The sequence below is a fragment of the Gymnodraco acuticeps genome, unplaced genomic scaffold (assembly GCF_902827175.1).
Source record: "Gymnodraco acuticeps unplaced genomic scaffold, fGymAcu1.1, whole genome shotgun sequence".
Taxonomy (NCBI): domain Eukaryota; kingdom Metazoa; phylum Chordata; class Actinopteri; order Perciformes; family Bathydraconidae; genus Gymnodraco; species Gymnodraco acuticeps.
Window position 1 is genome coordinate 134,813 of NW_022990873.1, and position 22,688 is coordinate 157,500.

General features: G+C 39.0%; 1 protein-coding gene across 1 annotated transcript in view; it reads left to right on the forward strand.

Annotated features, from left to right (window-relative positions):
* The window catches only part of LOC117557505 (cell adhesion molecule 1-like), a gene marked incomplete at both ends in the record, with an annotated part of 75,920 nt that overhangs the window by 13,631 nt on the left and 39,601 nt on the right, over positions 1-22,688 (forward strand). The window contains one exon of the mRNA XM_034233381.1: positions 12,588-12,734. Coding sequence (XP_034089272.1) covers positions 12,588-12,734 — 147 coding nt within the window. The remainder of the gene's footprint in view (positions 1-12,587; positions 12,735-22,688) is intronic.

A 22,688-nucleotide genomic window follows, 5' to 3' on the forward strand; every position in this document is an offset into this window, starting at 1 on the left:
GAACACTGTCGTCGGTGAAACGCCCTCCTTACTGCAGAACATCTCTCATTATGTTATAATGTTTTTTAACGGACGTTGTCTGATTATATAATCATGTGCGCGGGCCGCTAGAGTCTGTTGATCTCCAGACTAACAGCAGCATGAAAATAACCGATGCTCCATGGCGGAGGCTCCGGTAGAAATAGCCGGGATTTGCATTTTTACCCCCTTAATGTCTGACCAATGGTTGAACTGCATTTCCGTGCACATGACTTGTGTTTAAAGTTTATAGTCCGTTTGAGTTTTGCCGTGTGAACGCAAACCGAACCTTCTGAAGAATGAAACCATGTAACAAACTGTGGTCTGGTGCGCAGCAGAGAGCGGACTATTAGGTGTGAATGCACCCTTAATCATCCTGCATGTGAAATAAATGTGACTCTGTACATATATACATATATATCTATTTATTACATTATAGATTTTATTTTTATACCCCTGGAAATAATTACTGCACTTTATTCCATATTCCTTTATTCCTTATTCCTAAGTGTGTATGCTGCGTGTATTTGTTGTCTTATATTGTGATGTTTTTTGTTTTGATGGCACCTTTTGAAAGGGAGAAGCATTCATTTATCTCATTGCACATGTATAATGACATTAAATGATTCTATTCTACAGGAAAGGGAAAACCCCCCCAAAAATAATAGGGTGTCTTTAAATATACCCGTCTTGTTTTTGTGAGGTTTTTGTAAATATTCCTGGATCCCAATGGATGAGCACAGACGTATTATTTTAAAGCAATATTTTCTAAGTAAAAGTAGCAATTTCTTATAAAAATCTACTGAGCAAATTATATATATATTATTTCCAAGCCTTTGAATTACCACCCACATCTGTAATTGACTCCGTGTATTTTATGAGTCAGGTGTTACTTTCTCATTTAAAGTTGTGAGGAACAAACCGTCAAAAAAAGTCATAACAAAGATTAAGAACAGGGATGCTCAAAATACAGATTGAAGTAGAATATTTTTAAATTGTGTGGTTGAATCAATATAGTTCTGATTTGTTGTAATTGTCAAATGTTAACTGCTCTTATTGGCCGCTTTCAGATACCATATGCTGACTTAAAATGACAGAGTGCACACACTAGGGTTAGAACAACTCAAATGAACCCCTCCCATACAGAATCTGACACCCCTAATTTATGGCAGCTCTTATTTTGACATTACCTCATATATTTCTATAATTACGTGTTCAATTCTTCACTCAGCATTCATGTATTAACATGTTTGCAACAACACTCTCAAATCAACAGCTGTTGCATATGTATCAATAATTACTCTAAAACTGAACAAACACAGCATTACGTCGATCAACATATGATACAACCGGGTGCACATTATTTTAAAAAAAAGGTTAAAGAAGTACAAATGCTGGCGTTTTTATTTCCATGTTATATTATTATAAACACTACACATTGGAATACACTTCACAAAGCTGTAAAACCTTCATCCTTTTGTGTTTACTGGCATTGTTGAGATTTGCTTTGCACTCATTACGCTCAGCGAGAGATAAAGGCGTTTTGTGCAGCATACAGCAGCGGCGCTAGCACAAAAGCCACTTACATGCTCGCTGCAAGCATAAAGCTGTAACACCACATAAAGCTCTTCACACCCCGGTCTTACATAATGTGCCACAAATCCACCAGCATCAGTGGGATAGGCGCAGAGTGTGTGAGTGGTGGAGGTGGGGTTATTGGAATAGAGTAGTTTAGTGTCATTGCTGATGCTTCTATAGAGTGGTGCAGGAATGAGTCCTAAAACCCAGAATCGAGTCAGCATTTAGCCGCCTTTAGCTTAGCGGTGGTGACTTTAAGTCATGTGACCGTGCTGTTGTTCTTTTATAGCCCAACATTAGCCTCCTTTAGCTTAGCGGTGGTGACGTGAAGTCATGTGACCGTGCTGTAGTTCATTTATAGCCCAACATTAGCCTCCTTTAACTTAGCGGTGGTGACGTGAAGTCATGTGACCGTGCTGTAGTTCCTTTATAGTCCAACATTAGCCGCCTTTAGCTTAGCGGTGGTGACGTGAAGTCATGTGACCGTGCTGTAGTTCCTTTATAGTACAACATTAGCTGCCTTTAGTTTAGCGGTGGTGACGTGAAGTCATGTGACCGTGCTGTAGCTCCTTTATAGCCCAACATTAGCCACCTTTAGCTTAGCGGTGGTGACGTGAAGTCATGTGACCGTGCTGTAGTTCCTTTATAGCCCAACATTAGCCGCCTTTAGCTTAGCGGTGGTGACGTGAAGTCATGTGACCGTGTGGTAGTTCCTTTATAGCCCAACATTAGCCGCCTTTAGCTTAGCGGTGGTGACGTGAAGTCATGTGACCGTGTGGTAGTTCCTTTATAGCCCAACATTAGCCACCTTTAGCTTAGCGGTGGTGACGTGAAGTCATGTGACCGTGCTGTAGTTCCTTTATAGCCCAACATTAGCCGCCTTTAGCTTAGCGGTGGTGACGTGAAGTCATGTGACCGTGCTGTAGCTCCTTTATAGCCCAACATTAGACTCCTTTAGCTTAGCGGTGGTGATGTGAAATCATGTGACGTGCTTCCTTTATAGCCCAACATTAGCCACCTTTAGCTTAGCGGTGGTGAAGTCATGTGACCGTGCTGTAGTTCCTTTATAGCCCAACATTAGCCTCCTTTAGCTTAGCGGTGGTGACGTGAAGTTATGTGACCGTGCTGTAGTTCCTTTATAGCCCAACATTAGCCGCCTTTAACTTAGCAGTGGTGACGTGAAGTATTGTGACATTTAACATTAGCTTTTTACTTACAAAATCATAAAGTACTGTTAACATGTGGAGATTGTCCTGCTGAACACAACATAATTATAAATGTTTGCTAAATATGGTGTAAAAAATCCCATTGGCTTTTTCTTGAGGGAACCAGGACAATGGAGAAGCTAATTCATGGCCCGGCAAACAAAAACAGTTCATTACTGCACCACGTAATGTTACATAATGCAAAGTAATCTAATCTAAAGCCACAATACTTGTAGGAATTTGGGCTGTCAATATCGCTACAAATATTGGATGCAGTTCCATTATATTAATTATAATTATTAATAGAATGATTTTCAATAATTTGGTCTATCCCGCAACCTTTTGTTTGGTGCCATCATCTAATCAACCATTGTTGTTTGCCTAATTCATGTCTGTCTTCATGCCCATTATCAAAGAAAGCTTTGCTCCGTGACCCCCGGTGCTAGAATGGAAGTCTTCCTCTAGTTGTCAGTATTGGATGGAGACTATTTCATAACCAGTTAAAAAACATTTGTAGTGACTACTAGATACACTAGAGTGTGTTTTCACAGTTGTATATATAAATATACCAGCAGTATCGGTGACCCGCCTGAGTCTCTGTGCTCTGAGTGTTTCTGTGACACTTTAAAAGCAAGGCAATTTATTAGACATTCCCTCAGATGCTTTATCTTACATTTGAAGGAATCTCAAAGGAGGTTTTCTGCTATCACCAGCTTTAGCTTTGGTCTATTATGCATTACCGGGCTGAATAATGCAAAGTCACAGTGGAAAGGCTCTTCATTACAACTTTACAGCAACAAACATTGGTAGATGTAAGACTTCTATTGGCTGATGTGTAACTTATTCTCTGAAGGTGCGTCATAGCAGCATTTGGTATTCCCTTGAAGTCTCAATTCCTTCGTGTTGGAGTGTGAGTCACAGTAGCCATAGGGAGAAAAGGGTTAGAACATAACAGTATTCATGAACTGAAATGTGTTCATATCATCTTTGAAAAAACATTGTTTATCTCATTTAAAAAATATGTTAAATGACATAATACTGTATTGGTATCACTATGAAAACTGATGACCACTGAGGTCTGAGCAAAACATAATGTTCCAGTCGACAACAAACCCTTAAAAAACTTCAAGGCCATGCCAGTGTGAACATATTCAATCACCTCTGTAATGGCTCCATTGTTGGTAGGATTAATTCACTCAGGATTATGAATTTTAAAAACGGCAGCTGTTGATTTTCAGTTAATGACAAAATGCTAAGCAGTCATGATGCATTGTAATGTGCCACCCACCAGGGCTCTATAAAACTGCTCTGTAAAACTGCTAAACGCATTAAAAGGTACACAAAATATCAATAATGGAACAAAACAAATGTGTGAGCAACTCTGTAGTTCCAAGGTATAAATCTTTAACAAGTAAAAATAATGGAAAATAGATAAAATGCTGTTTTGATGCCTTCAGTTGTTAATGTTATGTGCAGGGCAAACATACAGGCCCTGTAGGCTGCAATATCTTCCCTTTTTTATTAGCAACACATAAAACATGACCTTTTCTCTTAGAAATTACACACCCATTTATCTTATCTGATTTTGAGTAATAGGTTGTACAGTACTAGCATGCTTTGTTGCTGCAGTATATATTAATAAAGGGCACTGAATGTCTACTAGACACACAATGAGGGACAAATTGTGGACCAATGGGATCATCTTTCATAAATTCTGTCCGTCATATGTCTGAGCTTCCCTTCTCTAAACACAGATGAACCAAAGCGCCTCCTTTAAATCCTCACCATGAGGGATTGTACTGTTTTAAGTGGTCAGGCCATACAAGGATCTTGACCTTTTCTCTTCTGCCTCCAGCTGTCAGTCGGCTGTGCTAACACGGCGAGAGGCTGCAGTGAAGGGTTGTTCTGTGGAGAGATTGTGGTTGAAATGATAGGCATCTCATGCATTAAAGAACATTTTAAATACAGAACTTGGGTCAGGGTTAGGTATAAGGTTGAAAACAAGAAAAAAAGGAATAACCTCACATCACTCCAGAATGATATTTGATGAATGTGATTGTGATGTAATCCAAATGTTGTGCCTTAAGCTTCTTTCTCTGATATACAGTAGCTGTCATTCACTTCCATTATAGCTCAAATGGGTTCGGTGTAACTTGGGAATGCACAGTGGTAAAAGTATGAAAGTTAGTCTCCAAAATAGTCTCTCTTGTCTGCTTATGTGTAGCAAGTTTGGTATTTTTAGAAGCTTCCTTTCATATAGCTGTCATTGACTCCCATTGAAAAAGGACTTCTATTATAGCAAAAATAGTTTCGATGTAACTTGGGAATGCATAGTGTTACCAGCATGAAAGTTGGTGTCCCAAATAATCTCCCCAAACCGCTTATGTGTAGCAAGTTTGGTATTTTTAGAAGCTTCCTTTCATATAGCTGTCATTGACTCCCATTGAAAAAGGACTTCTATTATAGCAAAAATAGTTTCGATGTAACTTGGGAATGCATAGTGTTACCAGCATGAAAGTTGGTGTCCCAAATAATCTCCCCAAACTGCTTATGTGTAGCAAGTTTGGTGTTTGTAGATGCTTCCTTTCATATAGCTGTCATTGACTCCCATTGAAAAAGGACTTCTATTATAGCAAAAATAGTTTCGATGTAACTTGGGAATGCATAGTGTTACCAGCATGAAAGTTGGTGTCCCAAATCATCTCCCCAAACCGCTTATGTGTAGCAAGTTTGGTGTTTTTAGAAGCTTCCTTACATATAGCTGTCATTGACTCCCATTGAAAAAGGACTTCTATTATAGCAAAAATTGTTTCGATGTAACTTGGGAATGCACAGTGGTAAAAGTATGAAAGTTGGTGTCCCAAATAATCTCCCCAAACCGCTTATGTGTAGCAAGTTTGGTGTTTGTAGATGCTTCCTTTCATATAGCTGTCATTGACTCCCATTGAAAAAGGACTTCTATTATAGCAAAAATTGTTTCGATGTAACTTGGGAATGCATAGTGTTACCAGCATGAAAGTTGGTGTCCCAAATAATCTCCCCAAACTGCTTATGTGTAGCAAGTTTGGTGTTTGTAGATGCTTCCTTTCATATAGCTGTCATTGACTCCCATTGAAAAAGCAATCGGGATGCCGATAGGCGTGATTACCAGAAAAAAGTATTTATCCTAATATAACTTCTGAACGATTGGTGGTGGCAAAATGACATTTGTTGTCTTTGATCGTCTCCTCGACCTGCCTTGTTTTACCAAGTTTCACGGCTCTAGCTTCTTCCTTTGATGTAGCTGCCGTTGACTACCTTTATAGGAATGATAAAGGAATGCAAAATGCTACAGGTATAAAAGTTAGTGTCCAAAATACCCCCCCCCCCAAACTGCTTATCTGTAGGAAGTCTGGTGTTTCTCGCTGCTTCCTTTCATATAGCTGTCACTGACTACCATTATAAAAGGGTTAGAGGTTTAGGGTTGATAACAAGACTTCCATTAATGAACTTAATATAACTCCGTAACGCAAAGTGCTACAGATATCGAGGTTGGGGTCCAAAACTGTTTCATACTGATGCGTATGGTGTTTCTAGCTGCTTCCTTTCATATAGCAGTCCTTGACTTTTGCTTTCTGAAATCTTTATTCATTTACATAATCACGTGTTAAGTGCTTGTGCATACATTTGGGTTATCTGAAGTGTCTACCGCCAACAAACTGAAATGAACTGCGTTATTACATTGCATCCATTATTATGGTAAAGAATCCCCAGATATGTAATAAGGCTGTCTTCATACACTTGTTCAGAAAGATTACTCAGAAATCCACTCCTAGCCGTCAGCACAGAGACACACAATCAGACGTCCTCACACACATCTATAAAGCCTCCAATCAGACAGTACTGCAATCAGACTCTGGCAAAACACACATATTCACACACAGGCGTTCTGGCCTATCACACAAAGGTTAGTTATTTTATCAGCAGGGGCCACACTAACACAAAAGGAGAAAATGATTGTACGCTGCTCAATAAGCATGCACTCAGAGACACATGTTCCTCGAAATGTCAAATGAATATGTGTGGATTAGTTGTCGCAAGCAGAGCAGCGAGAGAATGGCACATGAATGTTAAGTATTGAAATCAAGAAATGTCCCATAGTGTGTAAGATTGCTATACGTTGCATCATGCGTCTGATTGAGACATGGTGTGAATAAATGCACCAGAGCGAATACAACATGTGCTGTTACTGCTAATAGCACCACAGGGAGAGCTGTAATACATACAAAAGATACATTGATATTCTGATTGGATTCATATTTAATATTTCCAGCAACGCCTTTATCCTCGAATTCTGTGTTATTTCCTACAATATACAAATCAAGTGAATGACAGTCTGACAGGAGGTTTGATTTTCTGATGAAAGCCTTCCTCACTGTCATGGCGGCCATCTGTTTGTTCCAACTTACCATTTCTTATGGAATCAAATGCTGCTGTTAGGAGAGGAAAAGGGGACATGGTGGGAAGGGGTGTCGTTTCTTCCGATGCATCGTTAGGGAAATCGGGCCTCGGGCTAGCTTTGTGTGCCGCGGTGTGGAGTGTCATCGTCTGACAACTTTAATCTAGTTTAGACTTTTTGACATGTATGGCCAACGGCTGAAGTCTAGCCTCCTTTTCACCGCCATGGGCCAAATGTGCCACTGGCCGTTGCAAACAGTCGGAAATACCAGAAGTGTACAACACTGACTAACTGGAAAAAAATACTCTGTGACAATTTGACCTTATTTATTTGTATTTGTCAACGTATGCTGTCAGGGACCGACTAGTGAGGCAACAAGGACACAGGAGTTGTTTAAAGAAACTGGGGTTGTGGTTTAATTGTCCAAAAAATTGACTTTTTCCTAATCGCTATTACTTAAGCTCGTCATGGAGTAAGCACATGTTGACGTTCGGGGATTGTAAAGTTGGCAATCTGTCAGTATTATTGGAAAGTTACCTCAAATAAATGCTAATTGTAACCATGTGATATGCATAATACATAATTCCTTCCCATAATATGGCTAATTTTATAATCCCCGGTCCCAGTTGTGTGCTTCACTTTTTAGTTTCCCCTGGTTTTACTTTTGTATTTGTATTTGATCATATATTGTTTACTACATTTTGATAGTTTTCCGAAGTATATCGTCCTTTGACTTGTGTATTACCTTTTTTTTCACTATCGGTTTCATATTCATGCTGTGGCTCAGTGGGTAGTGTGCTGGACTTCGAATCAGGGGATAGCAAGTTCGAGTCCCACTGCAGTCAGCATGTCGTTGTGTCCCAAACTGTTCCTGGGAGGATTGTCCACAGTAATAAGTATGTTAGTCGCTTTGGATAAAAGCGACATGTTAATGTAATGTTATCTTAGTACGACGTGATAATGAACTTATTACTTAGGACTTCTAGGAAAAGGATGCCGATAAAGCTGAGATTTTTGGGGTTTTCTTGACCATTTTGGGTAACTGCCAAGAGTAGTTTTCTGGTCTAGATTGATGCAGATGATAATCCTAATACTCCCACCTTCTTGACCGGGATATTGGAAAGTTGTGAACGTTAAAGCTTCTAAGAGATGATGGATTAGACATTTACCTCCACATGTTTTGATGGCACTCTTTATTGGTTTGTCAATGACATACTGTACGTTGGATATTCTACCTTTCTAATCCGTCTGCAGTTCTCCTTATATTTTCCGGTGACAGTGACTTTTGTGTGATATTTATATACTTTATATAGGTATGGCCCTACAATATATTGTTCAAATGTAGCATGATATGTCCCCTTTAAGTGGAGGGATGAAGCAGAGACGCAGAGGACAGCCTTAAGGCTTTCTCACCGGGAACAAAGACCAGGAGAACAATACTGCAATCTTCCCATTCTGAACATGCAAATGAAGTGGTAGATTTAAACATTTAGAGCAAATGCATTAAGCGCAGCTCAGACTAGCAATTATATATTACTCCCACCATCTCTGATGTGTTATTATCCTAATGTCTATTTCAGTGATTTATGTGCTGTTGTCACGCTGCGTGCAGGACTGTCAGCTGTAAGTGAGCGTGTCTCAGTGAGAGGGGTTTTGTTTGAAGGCAGTGTATTGTTAGAGCTGTCCTCCTGCCCCTCACTCTGTAAACCTGATGCTCCAAACACACATTTCATGAGCTGTCTCTCGTCATAAAAACGGTTTATAAGAAGCTTCCAGAAAGCCCTCAATGGTTCTGACGAAGTAAAGACAGACGTATTTGAAACACAGCTTCAGCTTGTATTTTACAAAGTCCTAATGCAGGTGTTACCAGAAGATAGGATGACAAATAAAGAAGCACTTGATATTCAAGACATTCTGTGCCATTAGATGTCAGAAACGTATATATGGTTAACCTTTAAATAAGAATAGATTTACTCCTTCTTACAACACGCCTTTATTAGCTTTCCTTTGACAAATGTTTGCACCTTCAAAATGGTTGCTTCTCTAAAAGCTATATATACTTAACTTTTAATAAAAGGAATCGCCTGACCCAGTTATGGCTGCATAAGTATTAATAATGACCTTAAACAGCAGAATCAATCAGAAGTAATTGTTATGTTAATGTGCCCCTTCATAATTGTCAGCCTTATCACAATTACCAGTAATTGAGCAACAGCCAAACTGTAACTAAAGATTAAATGCAATGTTTAATTAAGTCTGCAGTTTTTTTATAACAAAACATTTAGACATCTTTCAATAATATACATAATTATAATACAAATGTGTTGAAACCAATGGATGGCAGGAAACAATATTATATATAATAGCCTTTATTCAATAGCCGTTGCAGACCATGTGCATGCACTAAAACATATAGAACACACAACAGGAGAGTGAACACCCAAAAAAGCATTAAAGGGCCTTTTTAATAATCTCCCATAAAAAATAACAAATATAGTAAATAGACTTCAACACGTAAAACCACTTTATGGTCTTTAAATGCAAAACAATCTTTGTTTGGTTCCCCATTTAGTCTTATTCAATAGACAGAATAAGTAAAGGTTGACCAATAAAACGCACTTTCCAGGAACAAGCTCCCATTGAAATCCCTTTGATTTCCACCGGGCACTCACACACATTAAGACCTTTGTTGCAAAAAATACTGTTTGCAATGTTTAAAAAAAGCTTCAAACAGCGTTCGCCCACCCTGGTGTCAGAAGTGCTTTTTCTTTAGCACTTTGACAGTGTCCTAGGTGTCCGTGGCACATGGTTGTTGTTGGCCATTAATTAGCGTGAAGCCCCCCCGCTCCCCGGACCATCTTCCAGCGTGTCAGAGTTGTTTATTTCGCACAACGTGAACAATTAAGCCTCTGACAGGGCGTTTGAAGTCCTTGGTACTTCCTCCAAACACAACTTAGCACCCAGCTTGTAACCTTCAGCCGCTGCCTTGAAATGCATTTTGTAGTATGTTAGCGTATTATCATAACCAGATGCCCACCCTGCCGCCCACCTCTCAACGAGGCTTGAATATTAAATACCAGGTTCATTTATTTCGCCACCCAGGGATGCTCATTTGAATCTGGTTTGTTAAGCTGTCTCTCCTTATCTGTCAGATCTCACGATGCTCTTCCTCTCCCCCCCCCCCTCATCCTCCTTGTCTCCTAAATGGCAGGGATATTTAGGTGCTTGACAACTGAGGAATGCAAATTAAGAGTCGATGTTTCCTGCGTTTTCTTTTCTTACCCCCCCCCCCCCTCCGTGCCGGTCCTTTAACCTCTTTGAGAAGAATGTATTTGTGATGCTATTTTCGTAACTATGTAGGAGGGAAGTATAACAGGGACGTCATTTGTGCATTTTCTCTCAGCCTCAGCCAAAGCATCTTGTTGTTATCTAATGTACTCTAAACATTAGCAGTTCACACTTCACGTTTCTTAACTTTTATCTCAAATTAAGTGAAAAAAGTAGTTGACTGGAACCTTTCCGACCTTAATATTTAATGATAACTGGGATATATTATTAGGTTTGACACTGGTCCAATTAAAAACTAATCAAAAGCTGCATCGGCTATTAGAGACAAAATGTACCTTCAAATACCAGAACTAGCTTTTCAATGCTGCTGTTAGATAACCCAGTATCCACCTCAAAATTCCCCAATTCGACATATGTGGGGAGCCAGGCACACTTTTGTCCTTTCATCCTGGATAATGTATTACATTGTGTCCTTTGGAGCAGATAGATGTTTTATAAGTTGTCTTCTCTTGCCTTCGGTAGCTTGATAACATCTATGAACAGCTGGCTCACATACCTAACACTCTTTTGTCTGATCAAGACAGCTCAAGACTTTATGTAAAACGTGCCATTGTTCGTACGATTATGGCAAAATTCGGCCTTGGTGGAGGTCTGTGCTTTCTCATTTCTGATTGGCTACTACCAGTGAGAGATATTGTTGCTGCTTAGTGTGTTTTTGGTGAGATGTGGACAAGCTGCTGGTCAGAATAGTAGCATTTGAACACACCTCTACTTATACAGTTTTTGAAATGGCAAGTTTGACATTCTCCAGTGTGCTTTTTCCTGGGTGTCGTTCAAACACAGCTAGCTTTGGGTTATCCAGTCGTTATATCCTGTATAGTTTGAGGGTCATTAAGTGGTTTTACATTACGAGGTTATATAAGTTCTGCAAGTCAGTGTTGTTTTGTCTGTAGGTCTCGTAATAGCTGTCACCTATGCCCTTATTTTTCCACCCCTGTGCAATCATTTCCACCAAGTGTCCAAAACAATACTGCAAGATGCATCCAAAAATATGACATGCCAACAAAAAGCAAATAGGTCTGTGTCCACGTAGCCTACAGCTAGTGTGTATCTCCCGAAGAAAATATGATGCTGGGGGCCGATATAAGTACCCTCTCCCCTGTGAAGCGATCATTTCTAATAAACCACTCAAGGTTTACCACCAACCACAACAATGTCTGCAACCCCAAAGCAAAGTCTGAGATGTTATTACTGTAGTTTTTCAAATCAGAGTAGAATACAGCTAGAGAGAATCCATTTTTCCTTCTTCAGCCGGCGAGATATTGTTTGTGAAACAAGGAAGTGGAGCAATCTGGCGGCAGCTGAGGACCGAAGACGGCCGTGACCGATTCCTCTTGTTTATTTCTGTTTATTCTGATGGACACGCTTTTAATAGAGCTGATCCGCCAGCTGCTTCCATTCATTATATATTATATTGCACCGAATCAATGAAATAAAAGAAACTGTAGAAGTTATTATTTATCTCTTTTTGTATGTGTTTGGTTCACTTGGGCTTCTTGCGTAATAATGCTTGTATAACCTCAACCGTGAAAGGCATATTCAGGCAAAATACATCTTTCTTTTCAGGACAAACTAGGCAATCAGTATGTAGGCTACAAGGATTTTCATTAAAGCCAAGATGATGTAAAAAAACAAACCTTTCAGATCAGATTCCTGGTCATATTGTGCACCTTTGCCCAATGCAAACCAAACATTCCTTGTATTTTAAATCTAATAATCTTTTCTTCCTACAAAACTAAATATGAAGTGTACACTGTTCATATATTTATATTACTCGGGAATACATTGCAATACAATACACTTTTCGTAGGACTTTTACTTGCTTTGTCCACTCTTTCCTCACCTGTCTTCCTCATTGATTCCTTGTGTGTGTACCATTTCAGTATCCATTCCTCTATCGATCTTCTCTTTTATGTTGCACCTTCTTAAAGTGCCTTTGCTTTCCTTTATTCTCTCACACACCTGTGTTGATCTCCATCCTCTTGTCTTATTCTATTCAGTGGTGAGTCAGAACCTGGTGACGGACAATGTGTCGGTGGTGGAGGGCGAGATGGCCATCATCAGCTGTCGGGTGAAGAACAACGACGACTCCGTTATCCAGCTGCTCAACCCCAACAGACAGACTATCTACTTCAGGGACATGAGACGTGAGTACCAGACAACATACACTAATGTTGTCATTAGGGATGCACGATATTGGTTTTTTGAAACCGATACCGATAACTTCCTGCTTCTCAAGACCGATACCGATAACCGATAATAAAAAAAATGTTACGCCACTAATTATTTTAACGCGATTAACGCATGTGTATTTTTTGTCCTCGGCCGCCCCGTAGTTTCAGAGCGCATCGAGTTTAAAATACCATCTACAAGCTGATGCTGACAGCCCCGCTCCTGTCGCCCGCTTGTGGCAGACCACACTTCCACGCTCACCGGCAGGCACCGACTGGCCATCTGGAGGACCGGGAGGGTGTGTGTGTGTGTGTGTGTGTGTGTGTATATGTGTGGCCCGAGCGAGCGAGAGAGAGACCTTACGTGCATTGTTGTTGTTAGCATCTGGTGCTAGCTAGCTGCGCTAACGGATATGGAGCTGTTTAAATGAAAACAGAGGAGCGACATTTCGCCACAACTGCGCCGAGCACTTGTCTTTATGCAGGAAGCCAGACAGTGGGACATTGTACGAAAAGTCAGCACACTCAGCACGGATAGTGCGCAACATGATTGCAGCGTCCAGGCAGCTCCGGTTCGAGCATATGCCTTGAGTTGCACATAGCTCCAACGCCCATACCACCGACGACATGTTTGTTTACTGTCCTGGCTTCACGGCCGCACACCATTTACGTCACAGCCAGGCATGAGTTAGGGAGCGCTGGATTTGTGAAGAACTCTAAACCACTAATACCACAGTACTGGCAAAACGGGAGGAGCCGAGTGAAAAACAAGCGCCCCTCATCCCAATCCACCCACACCGCAGTATTTTTTTCTTTTTTTTACCCAAAAAATATATTGTATATTATCGGGGCTATTAATACTGGTATCGGGTTTATCGGGATGACGTCATAATTCCTAATATCGGATCGATAATTATCGTGCATCCCTAGTTTTTTACCATGTCCAATCTGAATTTTCTTTAAAATAAAACATCTATATTGATTCTGACTTTTCTACATCCAACTCACAGATTTATCATTACTTTGAGAAAAAAGATTATTAATGTAACCCTTTTAGAAGGGAAGATATGGTCATTTGTTCTGGGAATGTCATTTTCGAGCCTGAGACCTGAAAAACAGGCTTGGGGCTAAACTGGTTAACAAGATTGTCAACCTGAGGTTTAAAACAAAAGCAGTCATCAAGCCAAACACTGAGGTATTCTTAAGTGTGCTTTTAGATTAAAGTCATTTTATTGTGTTTTCCGAGTGGAGGAAAGCAGCCATTTATATGCATGTTTCATTTGAAGCTGTCACTAAAACAGCCACTTTGAATGTCTCTTTCTTTGTTTTTGCAACTGGCATTTAAGTGTTTATTGTGGAAGAAAATTAGATACCAACTTATAACAGGCCGGTGGGACTATTGTTAACATTTCTATTTTTGTTTGGCCTTGTTAGAAGTTTTGTTTTAATTTTTTCATTCACATTTTTCAAACCTTTATTTACCCAGGTGTATCCCATTGAGATCATTGATCTCTTTTTCAAGGGAGACCTGCTCAAGTAGGTTCCACATGAAACATAAAAACATAATGTTGGGCTATAGAGGAACTACAGCACGGTCACATGACTTCACGTCAACACCGCTAAGCTAAAGGAGGCTAATGTTGGGCTATAGAGTAACTACAGCACGGTCACATGACTTCACGTCAACACCGCTAAGCTAAAGGTGGCTAATGTTGGGCTATAAAGGAACTACAGTACGGTCACATGACTTCACGTCACCACCGCTAAGCTAAAGGCAGCTAATGTTGGGCTATAAAGGAACTACAGCACGGTCACATGACTTCACGTCACCACCGCTAAGCTAAAAGAGGCTAATGTTGGGCTATAAAGGAACTACAGCATGGTCACATGACTTCACGTCAACACCGCTAAGCTAAAGGTGGCTAATGTTGGGCTATAAAGGAACTACTGTGGCTAATGTTAGGCGTGATGACGTTTAGTCGTCTCATTTAGACACTTGTTAGCAACAGACCTTATTTCAGGCTTATAACCAAAAACACATTCAGAAAACCGTTGACAAGGGAACAGGAAGTGCTGAAATTATGAATCATACCACAATCACCTCTTAAAATACCTTACTTTACTTTTACCAAATGTCAGATTACCTTGCTAAGCTTCATATAAAGTTTGGATGAGCTGTTAGGGAGAACTTTATCTGAAATATATCATCTAAGAGTTGTTATGAGGCTGTCAGAATATTAAGTGTCACTGCTCTGATGTAAATCACTCATCACTGTCCATGTGATTGATTTGGTTTGTGTTTAATTAAAGTCTGGAGCCAGCTGATGTGATCAGATGACACAGATATCAATCCCTGTGAGGAATTTATTTATGTCACTTTCACTGCTTGATGTTGCAGGCAGTCGTAAAATTAGAAAGACATTTGACGTATCATTTACATTTGGTTAAAACAAAAAAATATCACATATCATTAGTTAGAGTTTAACCCAATCATGGCAAAGGAGCTGGCAGTGAAGCTGTATAACATTGATTAATGTTCTCTTACATTACTTGCACATTCAGGGATCTGCATTAAGTTTGACCCACATGTCTACGGCAGGATTAACACAGAGGTTAATACAGCCCGGAAAAACACGGCTCGCTTTCAGCACGTCGGCTTTAATAAAAACAGCTTGTTATGTATCCCCTAAACATTTAATGACCTGCTGTGTTTATTCTTATCCTTCCCAATTATCATGTCACAGCTCTAATTAGCTCCATTCAGCCGGACACACTCTCTGCTTGTCAGGTTTAAATTTCTTTAATTATGTTTTGTAAGCCTCCGAGTGTACAGTGCGGAGTATAACAATATAACAACTTAGATCCTATGACTCAACAGGGACCATTAGTGTAAAGCTGCAGTGCATGTGATCTCTATAGCTCTATTCCCTTAAAAATAATATGATCATATACAACTAATTAGCTTTGGAAAGTTTCTTGAAGATTTGCTAATAAAAAGGTTATAGTATATATAATAATAATAATCCTTATATTTATTATAGCGCTTTTTCAATGACTCTCAAAGCGCTCCTTACAAATACACATTACACACATATCATACATGAAATGGTCATGTTCTGTGGACAATACCCACAGGAGCAAATTCAGGTGAAGTGTCTTGCCCAAGGACACAACGGCCTGACGCGGCGGAGGCGGGTTTCGAACTGGAGTTCTCCAACGCCCCCTTGATCTGATGATCAAACGCACAGCCCACTGCGCCACCCCGCACATATATGTGGGCATATATGCATGCTATCGCGTAATAAATGTGAAAATTAGGGTACTCAAAGCGCTCTGAATAATTATGGAAAGATTGTAGTTTTTAGGATGTTGGTTAACTCCAAAGAAACTTAAACAAAACCACAGAAATGTCAAAATATTAATTTAATTAATCACAGACTTTGTGTTAAACCATGACTTGGAAAATAAGGCCTATGAATGCAGCAAATATATTTAATGAAAAAGGTAAACAAGCGCAAGGTAAGGCAAGATGTATTTATATTGCACAATTCAAGACATTTTGAAGTGGGTCACAAAAACAAGCATTAAGACATAATACAATAAAAAAACATAATAAAAATGACTTTAAAGGGGACCTATTCTGCTCATTTTCAGGTTCATATTTGTATTTTGTACAATGTGTTGGAGTGCTAGCCAATAATAGTACAAGTGTTACACAGTGATGTCACTATGTTCAGGAAGTAAACACGGGGATTGTAGCCTTTGCAGAACATTTACACACTAAAACCTATAGAACACACGACAAGAGAGGGGAAACACCCAGTAAGTAGAGAGTATTGAAGTAGCTGCCAGATGACGGTAGTAAACAGTATATTTAGGAGTAAATATGTATATATTGCACATTTGTCATATTACAGCATTGTTGTGATATAATTTAGTATTGAAAAATGAATTAGCAGCCAGTAGATTGTTGTTAAAATGCTTCTACTGGCTCTATATATTTGACAACAGTGATGTTACAGTGTGTGTTGTTGTGTGTGGCAGTGAAGCCTAAAACCAACAGCAAGTCAATTCTATGACACACAGTAAGTAAAGAACTTACAACTTGAGGGATGAGAAGCTAAGACTTCAGGCCTGTGCACAAACACAGTGAACATGTACTTCTTTATGCTTCTGATCCACCAAAGACTTCATGTTCGCCGCCTCACAAACACTCCTTCTACATACAAGGAACAGGCAGAAGTATCTCAGTATTTATCTGCAGAGAGTCGACTCCCACAAGCTGGCTGTCAAGGGCAAGGTGTTCTTCTTTAACGTTGGGAGGGGGGGGGTCCTTGATCCCCTGTGATCCCTAGCAGGCTTCTTCACTGCTTCAACGTGACATCCACACCACCTTCAAAACATAACATCTGCGTCTGAATCCACTGCCAGGCTGTTGGGGAAATACTGAAGGTCCTCTTCCAGTATGAGAGTAACGTGATAACAAAGGTATCCCAACTGCAGCTGTGAACATGACAGGATGTGTGATTACCTAGAAGAGCTTCAGGACTGTTTGAGGCATGTGATAGCTATGTGATTAACATGATGATTCAGCCTCTATGGAGAGAGACATCAAGCATGCTCATTTCTGACGTGGAGCTAATCTGAAGTAAACATTGAATACTGCTTTCTATTCCTCCATCTTGTGACTGTGTAACTCCCTCTCTTGGATATCAGCATGTGAAGGACACTGCTCAGGAACTAGTTGATGCTCTGTATGTGATGACTTCCATTCTGGAGAGGATCACAGATACATGGATCCTGAGATTGAAGCTCAAGCCGGGGGAGGGATTATTAACATTTTTGAGATTTTGAGGAAAAGTCAGAATTTGGAGATTTTGAGAAAAAGTCAGTATTTTGAGAAAAATTCCGAATTATGGGGAAAAAGTCCGAATTTTTACATTTTGAGAAAAAGTCAACATTTTGAGAAAAAGTCAGAATGTTGTGATTTTGAGAAAAAGTAATTTTCTTTTTAGAAAAAGTCAGATTTTTGAGGAAAAAGTCAGAATTTTGAAAAAATGTCAGAATGTTGAGAAAAAGTCAGAATTTTTGGGAATTTTGAAAGAAATTCAGGATTTTTGATATTTTGAGGGAAAAGTCAGGATTTTGAGAAAAAGTCAGAATGTTGAGAATTGTGTACATGACAGGACCATTGACATGCATTGACATGCACTAAAACCTATAGAATACACTGCATGAGAGGGAAAACCCCAAAAAGCAGAATCGAGCCTCTTTGATATCAAATGACAATGAGGAGATGGATATGATGCACTGAGTTTAATTCGACTTCCCTATCCTGAAATATCAATACCTCTTTACTTGTCCTTGTAGTAAAGCTTTAGTGTACGTTCTTGTTCCATGGCTGTGAATCAGTTTGAGAACGTTGGGTGTTCTCCACACTCTTAGCAACAGCATTGTCATCAACACGTGATGCTTTTGTACAGTTGTTCTATTCTTAGAACCAGAGTGTGCACAGATGGTGATGTTTCCATGGCACAATGACATGTTTGTATCTGAACCCTGTTGTGCTAGAAGTAGTTAACACCCAGCTGCTGTGATGTAGCTCACACCGCCATATGTTTAAAGGAAACAGCCATTTTAATTTTTAACCAGTTTAGCCCTAAGCCTGTTTTTCAGGTCTCAGGCTCGAAAAATGACATTCCCAGAACAAATGACCATATCTTCCCTTCTAAAAGGGTTACATTAATAATCTTTTTTCTCAAAGTAATGATAAACCTGTGAGTTGGATGTAGAAAAGTCAGAATCAATATAGATGTTTTATTTTAAAGAAAATTCAGATTGTACATGGTAAAAAACTGTAAATTATAGTGTCCGTCCAAAAAATATGTTGTACTTATAGTGAAAAAAACTAACCTTGGATGATGGGTTAGTAGACTAAAAGCTTTAGGAATCCAAAGTACAACATATAATAAGTACCCTGTATCAAGATTGATGCAAAACAAGTGATATTTGACCTTTTTAGACAGATTTAGCAAAAAAAACCTCTTCTGGGGCCATTTGGGTGGATTTTCCATATCTCTGGCCCCCCTTGCTCGATGTTGACATGTGACATCTCTTTCTGACCGTCAGAGCCAATAGAATCGAAGGGGAATCGTCCCGCACACACTCGTTAAAAAAAAATGGCGTCTTTGTGCAAGCAGTTTTGCTCCAGAGTGAAGCTGTTTCTAGGTCTGACATCTCAAAACCGAAAAGCAGATTTATTGCTCATGGATTATCATAAATCATTCAAAGTGACACAGACACATTGGATTAACCTATGGATTAACTTCAGCATCGTTTTTATCGTTTTAATGCCATTGAAGACCACTTTTGACCAGACTACCACACAGGTGAGCCATTTTGCCGTTTTTAGCTAACTAGCTCCATATGTTTTGATGTGTGTTCTTGTTATTATCTCCGAGAGTTCGTATGATTGAGTGATAATGAGGGTACCCATTGATTCTGTGTCCCCTCACGATGTGAAACGATGGGTTGGATGTGCAGCAAAGATAAATAATAAGGTTTTGTGAGTGAATGTCGGTGCAGTCAGCCGTTAGCATTTTTCGCTAGTTGCTAATTCAGAGGCTCAGCGTTAGCATTGTGGGGGTTTTTTTGAAAAAAAAATGAAAATGATCAGTTAGATGAGTTTCATTCCGTTACATGGATATAAAACATTCATAGTTTATTAAATGAACATGCCCTCAGACACTGTTTTCTGCAAGATATTGCAGGAGGACCCCGGAACCGGGGTCTCTCGGGCTTAACAGGTTAATGCAAGACACACCTAATAATTTTAAAGATAATGTTTTCTCTAGAAAACCAGTTTAAGCTTTTTGAATGGCTTTTATATTCAATTGCGATATCATTTAGGGCAGTGCTTCTCAAACTTTTTTCAGTAATGTACCCCCTTTGAAACATTTTCTCAGCCAAGTACCCCCTGACCGACCCCGAACATTTTTGATCGAAAAAGCCTATACAAATAATTATAATATAGTGATGTTCCCTCAGTGTGTGATGTATTAACTCCTTCATGCATGCATTACAACAAAATAAGGATATTTAAATTGTATGCATGAAAAAAAATAACATAACATTTTTTTAAACAGATTTTTCCAAGGAGTTTTTCAACTGAAGTAATATCTGTTTAACAAACCAATGAACAAGATATATTATGCAAAACTATAAAATACAATACACAAATGTGACATGTTTATATGAGGACCCCCTTGGTGGTTCTAGGAATATTTTATATAAATTGTGTTTTCTATTTAACTTATTGTACTAAGATTATTTTTGTAATCATGCATGGTATTTTTTTTATTCACTTTTTTTATTTTTTTTCAAATCTCACGTACCCCTTGCAGTACCCCAACGTACCCCTAGGGGTCCGCGTACCCCCATTTGAGAATCACTGATTTAGGGAGTACATGGGTTTTCCCTCTCCTGTAGTGTGCTCTATAGGTTTTAGTGCATGGAAATGGTCTGCAAAGGCTAAAACCCCATGTTCCCTCCAGAGGGAGTTTTATGTTCAATTCATCACTGAATTATTATCAAACTTCTATATCTCCTCAGACCGATGTTTAAAGGAAACAGACAATGTTCTATTTAATGTAAGACATACCTAATCATTTTAAAGATAGAGAGAGAGTCAGGGAGAGACTGTAACCCCGGGCAGCCGGGCTTCAGTAGGTCCTGGTGCGCACGCACGCACGCACGCACGCACGCACACACGCACACACACAGACACACACAAACACACACAGGCAACACATCTCCGTAAGAAAAACTGTTTAAGCTATTTGAATTACTTTTATATTCAATTTCGATATAAGTTACAGGGAGCACATGTTTTTTTCCGCTCCTGTAGTGTGTTCAATAGGTTTTAGTGCATGTAAATGGTCTGCAAAGGCTAAAATCCCCAAATGAAATGTTCATAACTGAATTATTATCAAACTTCTATATCTCCTCCATGTCCTCGACTAACAAATCCACACTTCATATGGAACTGTTTGGCCTTGTAACATAAACAACTTTAGTATACTGCAGAAAATCGGTCTCTAAAGAAAAGTAACTACTTCTTCACATTAACACTTACATGTTTGCTTGAATAAAACGAGTAAGAAATTTACTTGAGCCTGGTCCTCCTTGTGAAGAGGAAGATTGAAGCTCCTCTTCATCCACTGCAAGCCGGCGAGGGTCAGGGAGAAATGCTTGTGGTGGAAACAGCGTAATGAGGACGGCTCAGAGGGAACAAGTGGGTTTTTTAAAGTTTGTTTATTGGGTTGTGCAGTAGCATACAGTTGTTACATCAGCAGGAAGGTTTCACTGTACAATCACACGAAGGAGAAAACAAACAAACACTCACACTGTGTCAATAATAAATACAAAAGGAAGTACAGCAACACAGCCGAAATAATGTTGGTACCCCTCAAAGCGGTATCTGTTCGATCTTCTTCAGAACGGTCGGCATGTTAACGTCAAGTGGAAATGACTTAATAATAATACAAATATAAGGAGGTAAAATAGGTACGATGCCTCAAAACGTCACAACCTACTCATTACAATTAAGGAAGACTTAAATACTAGAAGGTATTACATATCAGATACAAAAAATATAGAAATAATTAAAAAAAGAATCATAAAGATCATAAGACCAATTAAAGTTGGATGCCGTTGATAGAAAGCGGTTTCTGTTGGATCATCTTCATGAGTGGGGGATTTCTTAAGCCCTAAATCACCCAGATGTATTCCAGGAACAGAATCCTGTTAATTAAGTAGAGTAGTAGGAACAGAAAGTGATCAGGATACATACGTTTTATATTTTGATATATGCAAAAGTCAAAGTCAACTTTATTGTCAATCTTCGAGAGATCGAAATACCGTTTCCCACAATCACGAATATAAAAACAAATGTATATAAAAATATGTGTGCAAACAAAAAAAATGTGTCTTTGATTATGTATATATATATATATATACACGTATTTGCACACATATGTGTATATACATTTGTTTTTGTATTCGGGATTGTGGGACACACCTAAATAAAAACACAACAATCAATATATACAAAATAACAGCCGCTTCAATATTTGAGAATGTGCATTAGTGCAAAATATTAGATTCAGATTAAGTTAAGCCGTTTTAAAGTTACATTGGCTCTGCACCCACCCAGCAGATACTCTGTGTTTCTCTGGAGGATCTCCAACGAGCGGTATCTGTTCCATCTTCTTCAGAACGGTCGGCTACATGTTAAGTCAAGTGGAAAACAGCGGGGAGTCGGACTCCAACAGACGATTCTCTGAAATCGGCTTTGAGTATTTCAAGCAGCTCTTGTTGTTGTGTCTGTAAATATGAGGAGGGTTGTGTTGGCCTGATGTTTGGGTTAAGCACTGGGGGTCAGGAGCCTTAAAGACCCCATGATAAATCATCTGTTATCATGTCGGGCTGCAAAAATCTTTTCTATGTCTCTCCGGCAAGCAGACGTTGTGTGTTTGGTGTCCGACAAAAAGCAACTCCAGTATTCATCAGTTGGTCCTGTTAAGGCTTTGAAGAGGCAGCACCTATTTTCACCCTCTGTCTGGAACAACTGATAATAGAACAATAAATAGAAATTGATTTAAAAAAAACATTTCAAATGAAAAAAATATTTTAAAAAAAATGTAAAAGGAAAACTATTTTTTTCCAAAAATGTAAAAAATACAAAAATTCAAAAATAAATGAATGTTTACATGTGTGGTGTGAAGTATACCATTTAAATAAAATAAAAAAGATTAGAAATATACAAAATAAATATGATAAAGAAATATAGAAAATATAGAAATAAAGTAAGTACAGGAGTTTGATATGAATCATGAAATAATACAAAAATAAAGATTTAGAACTTTGTTA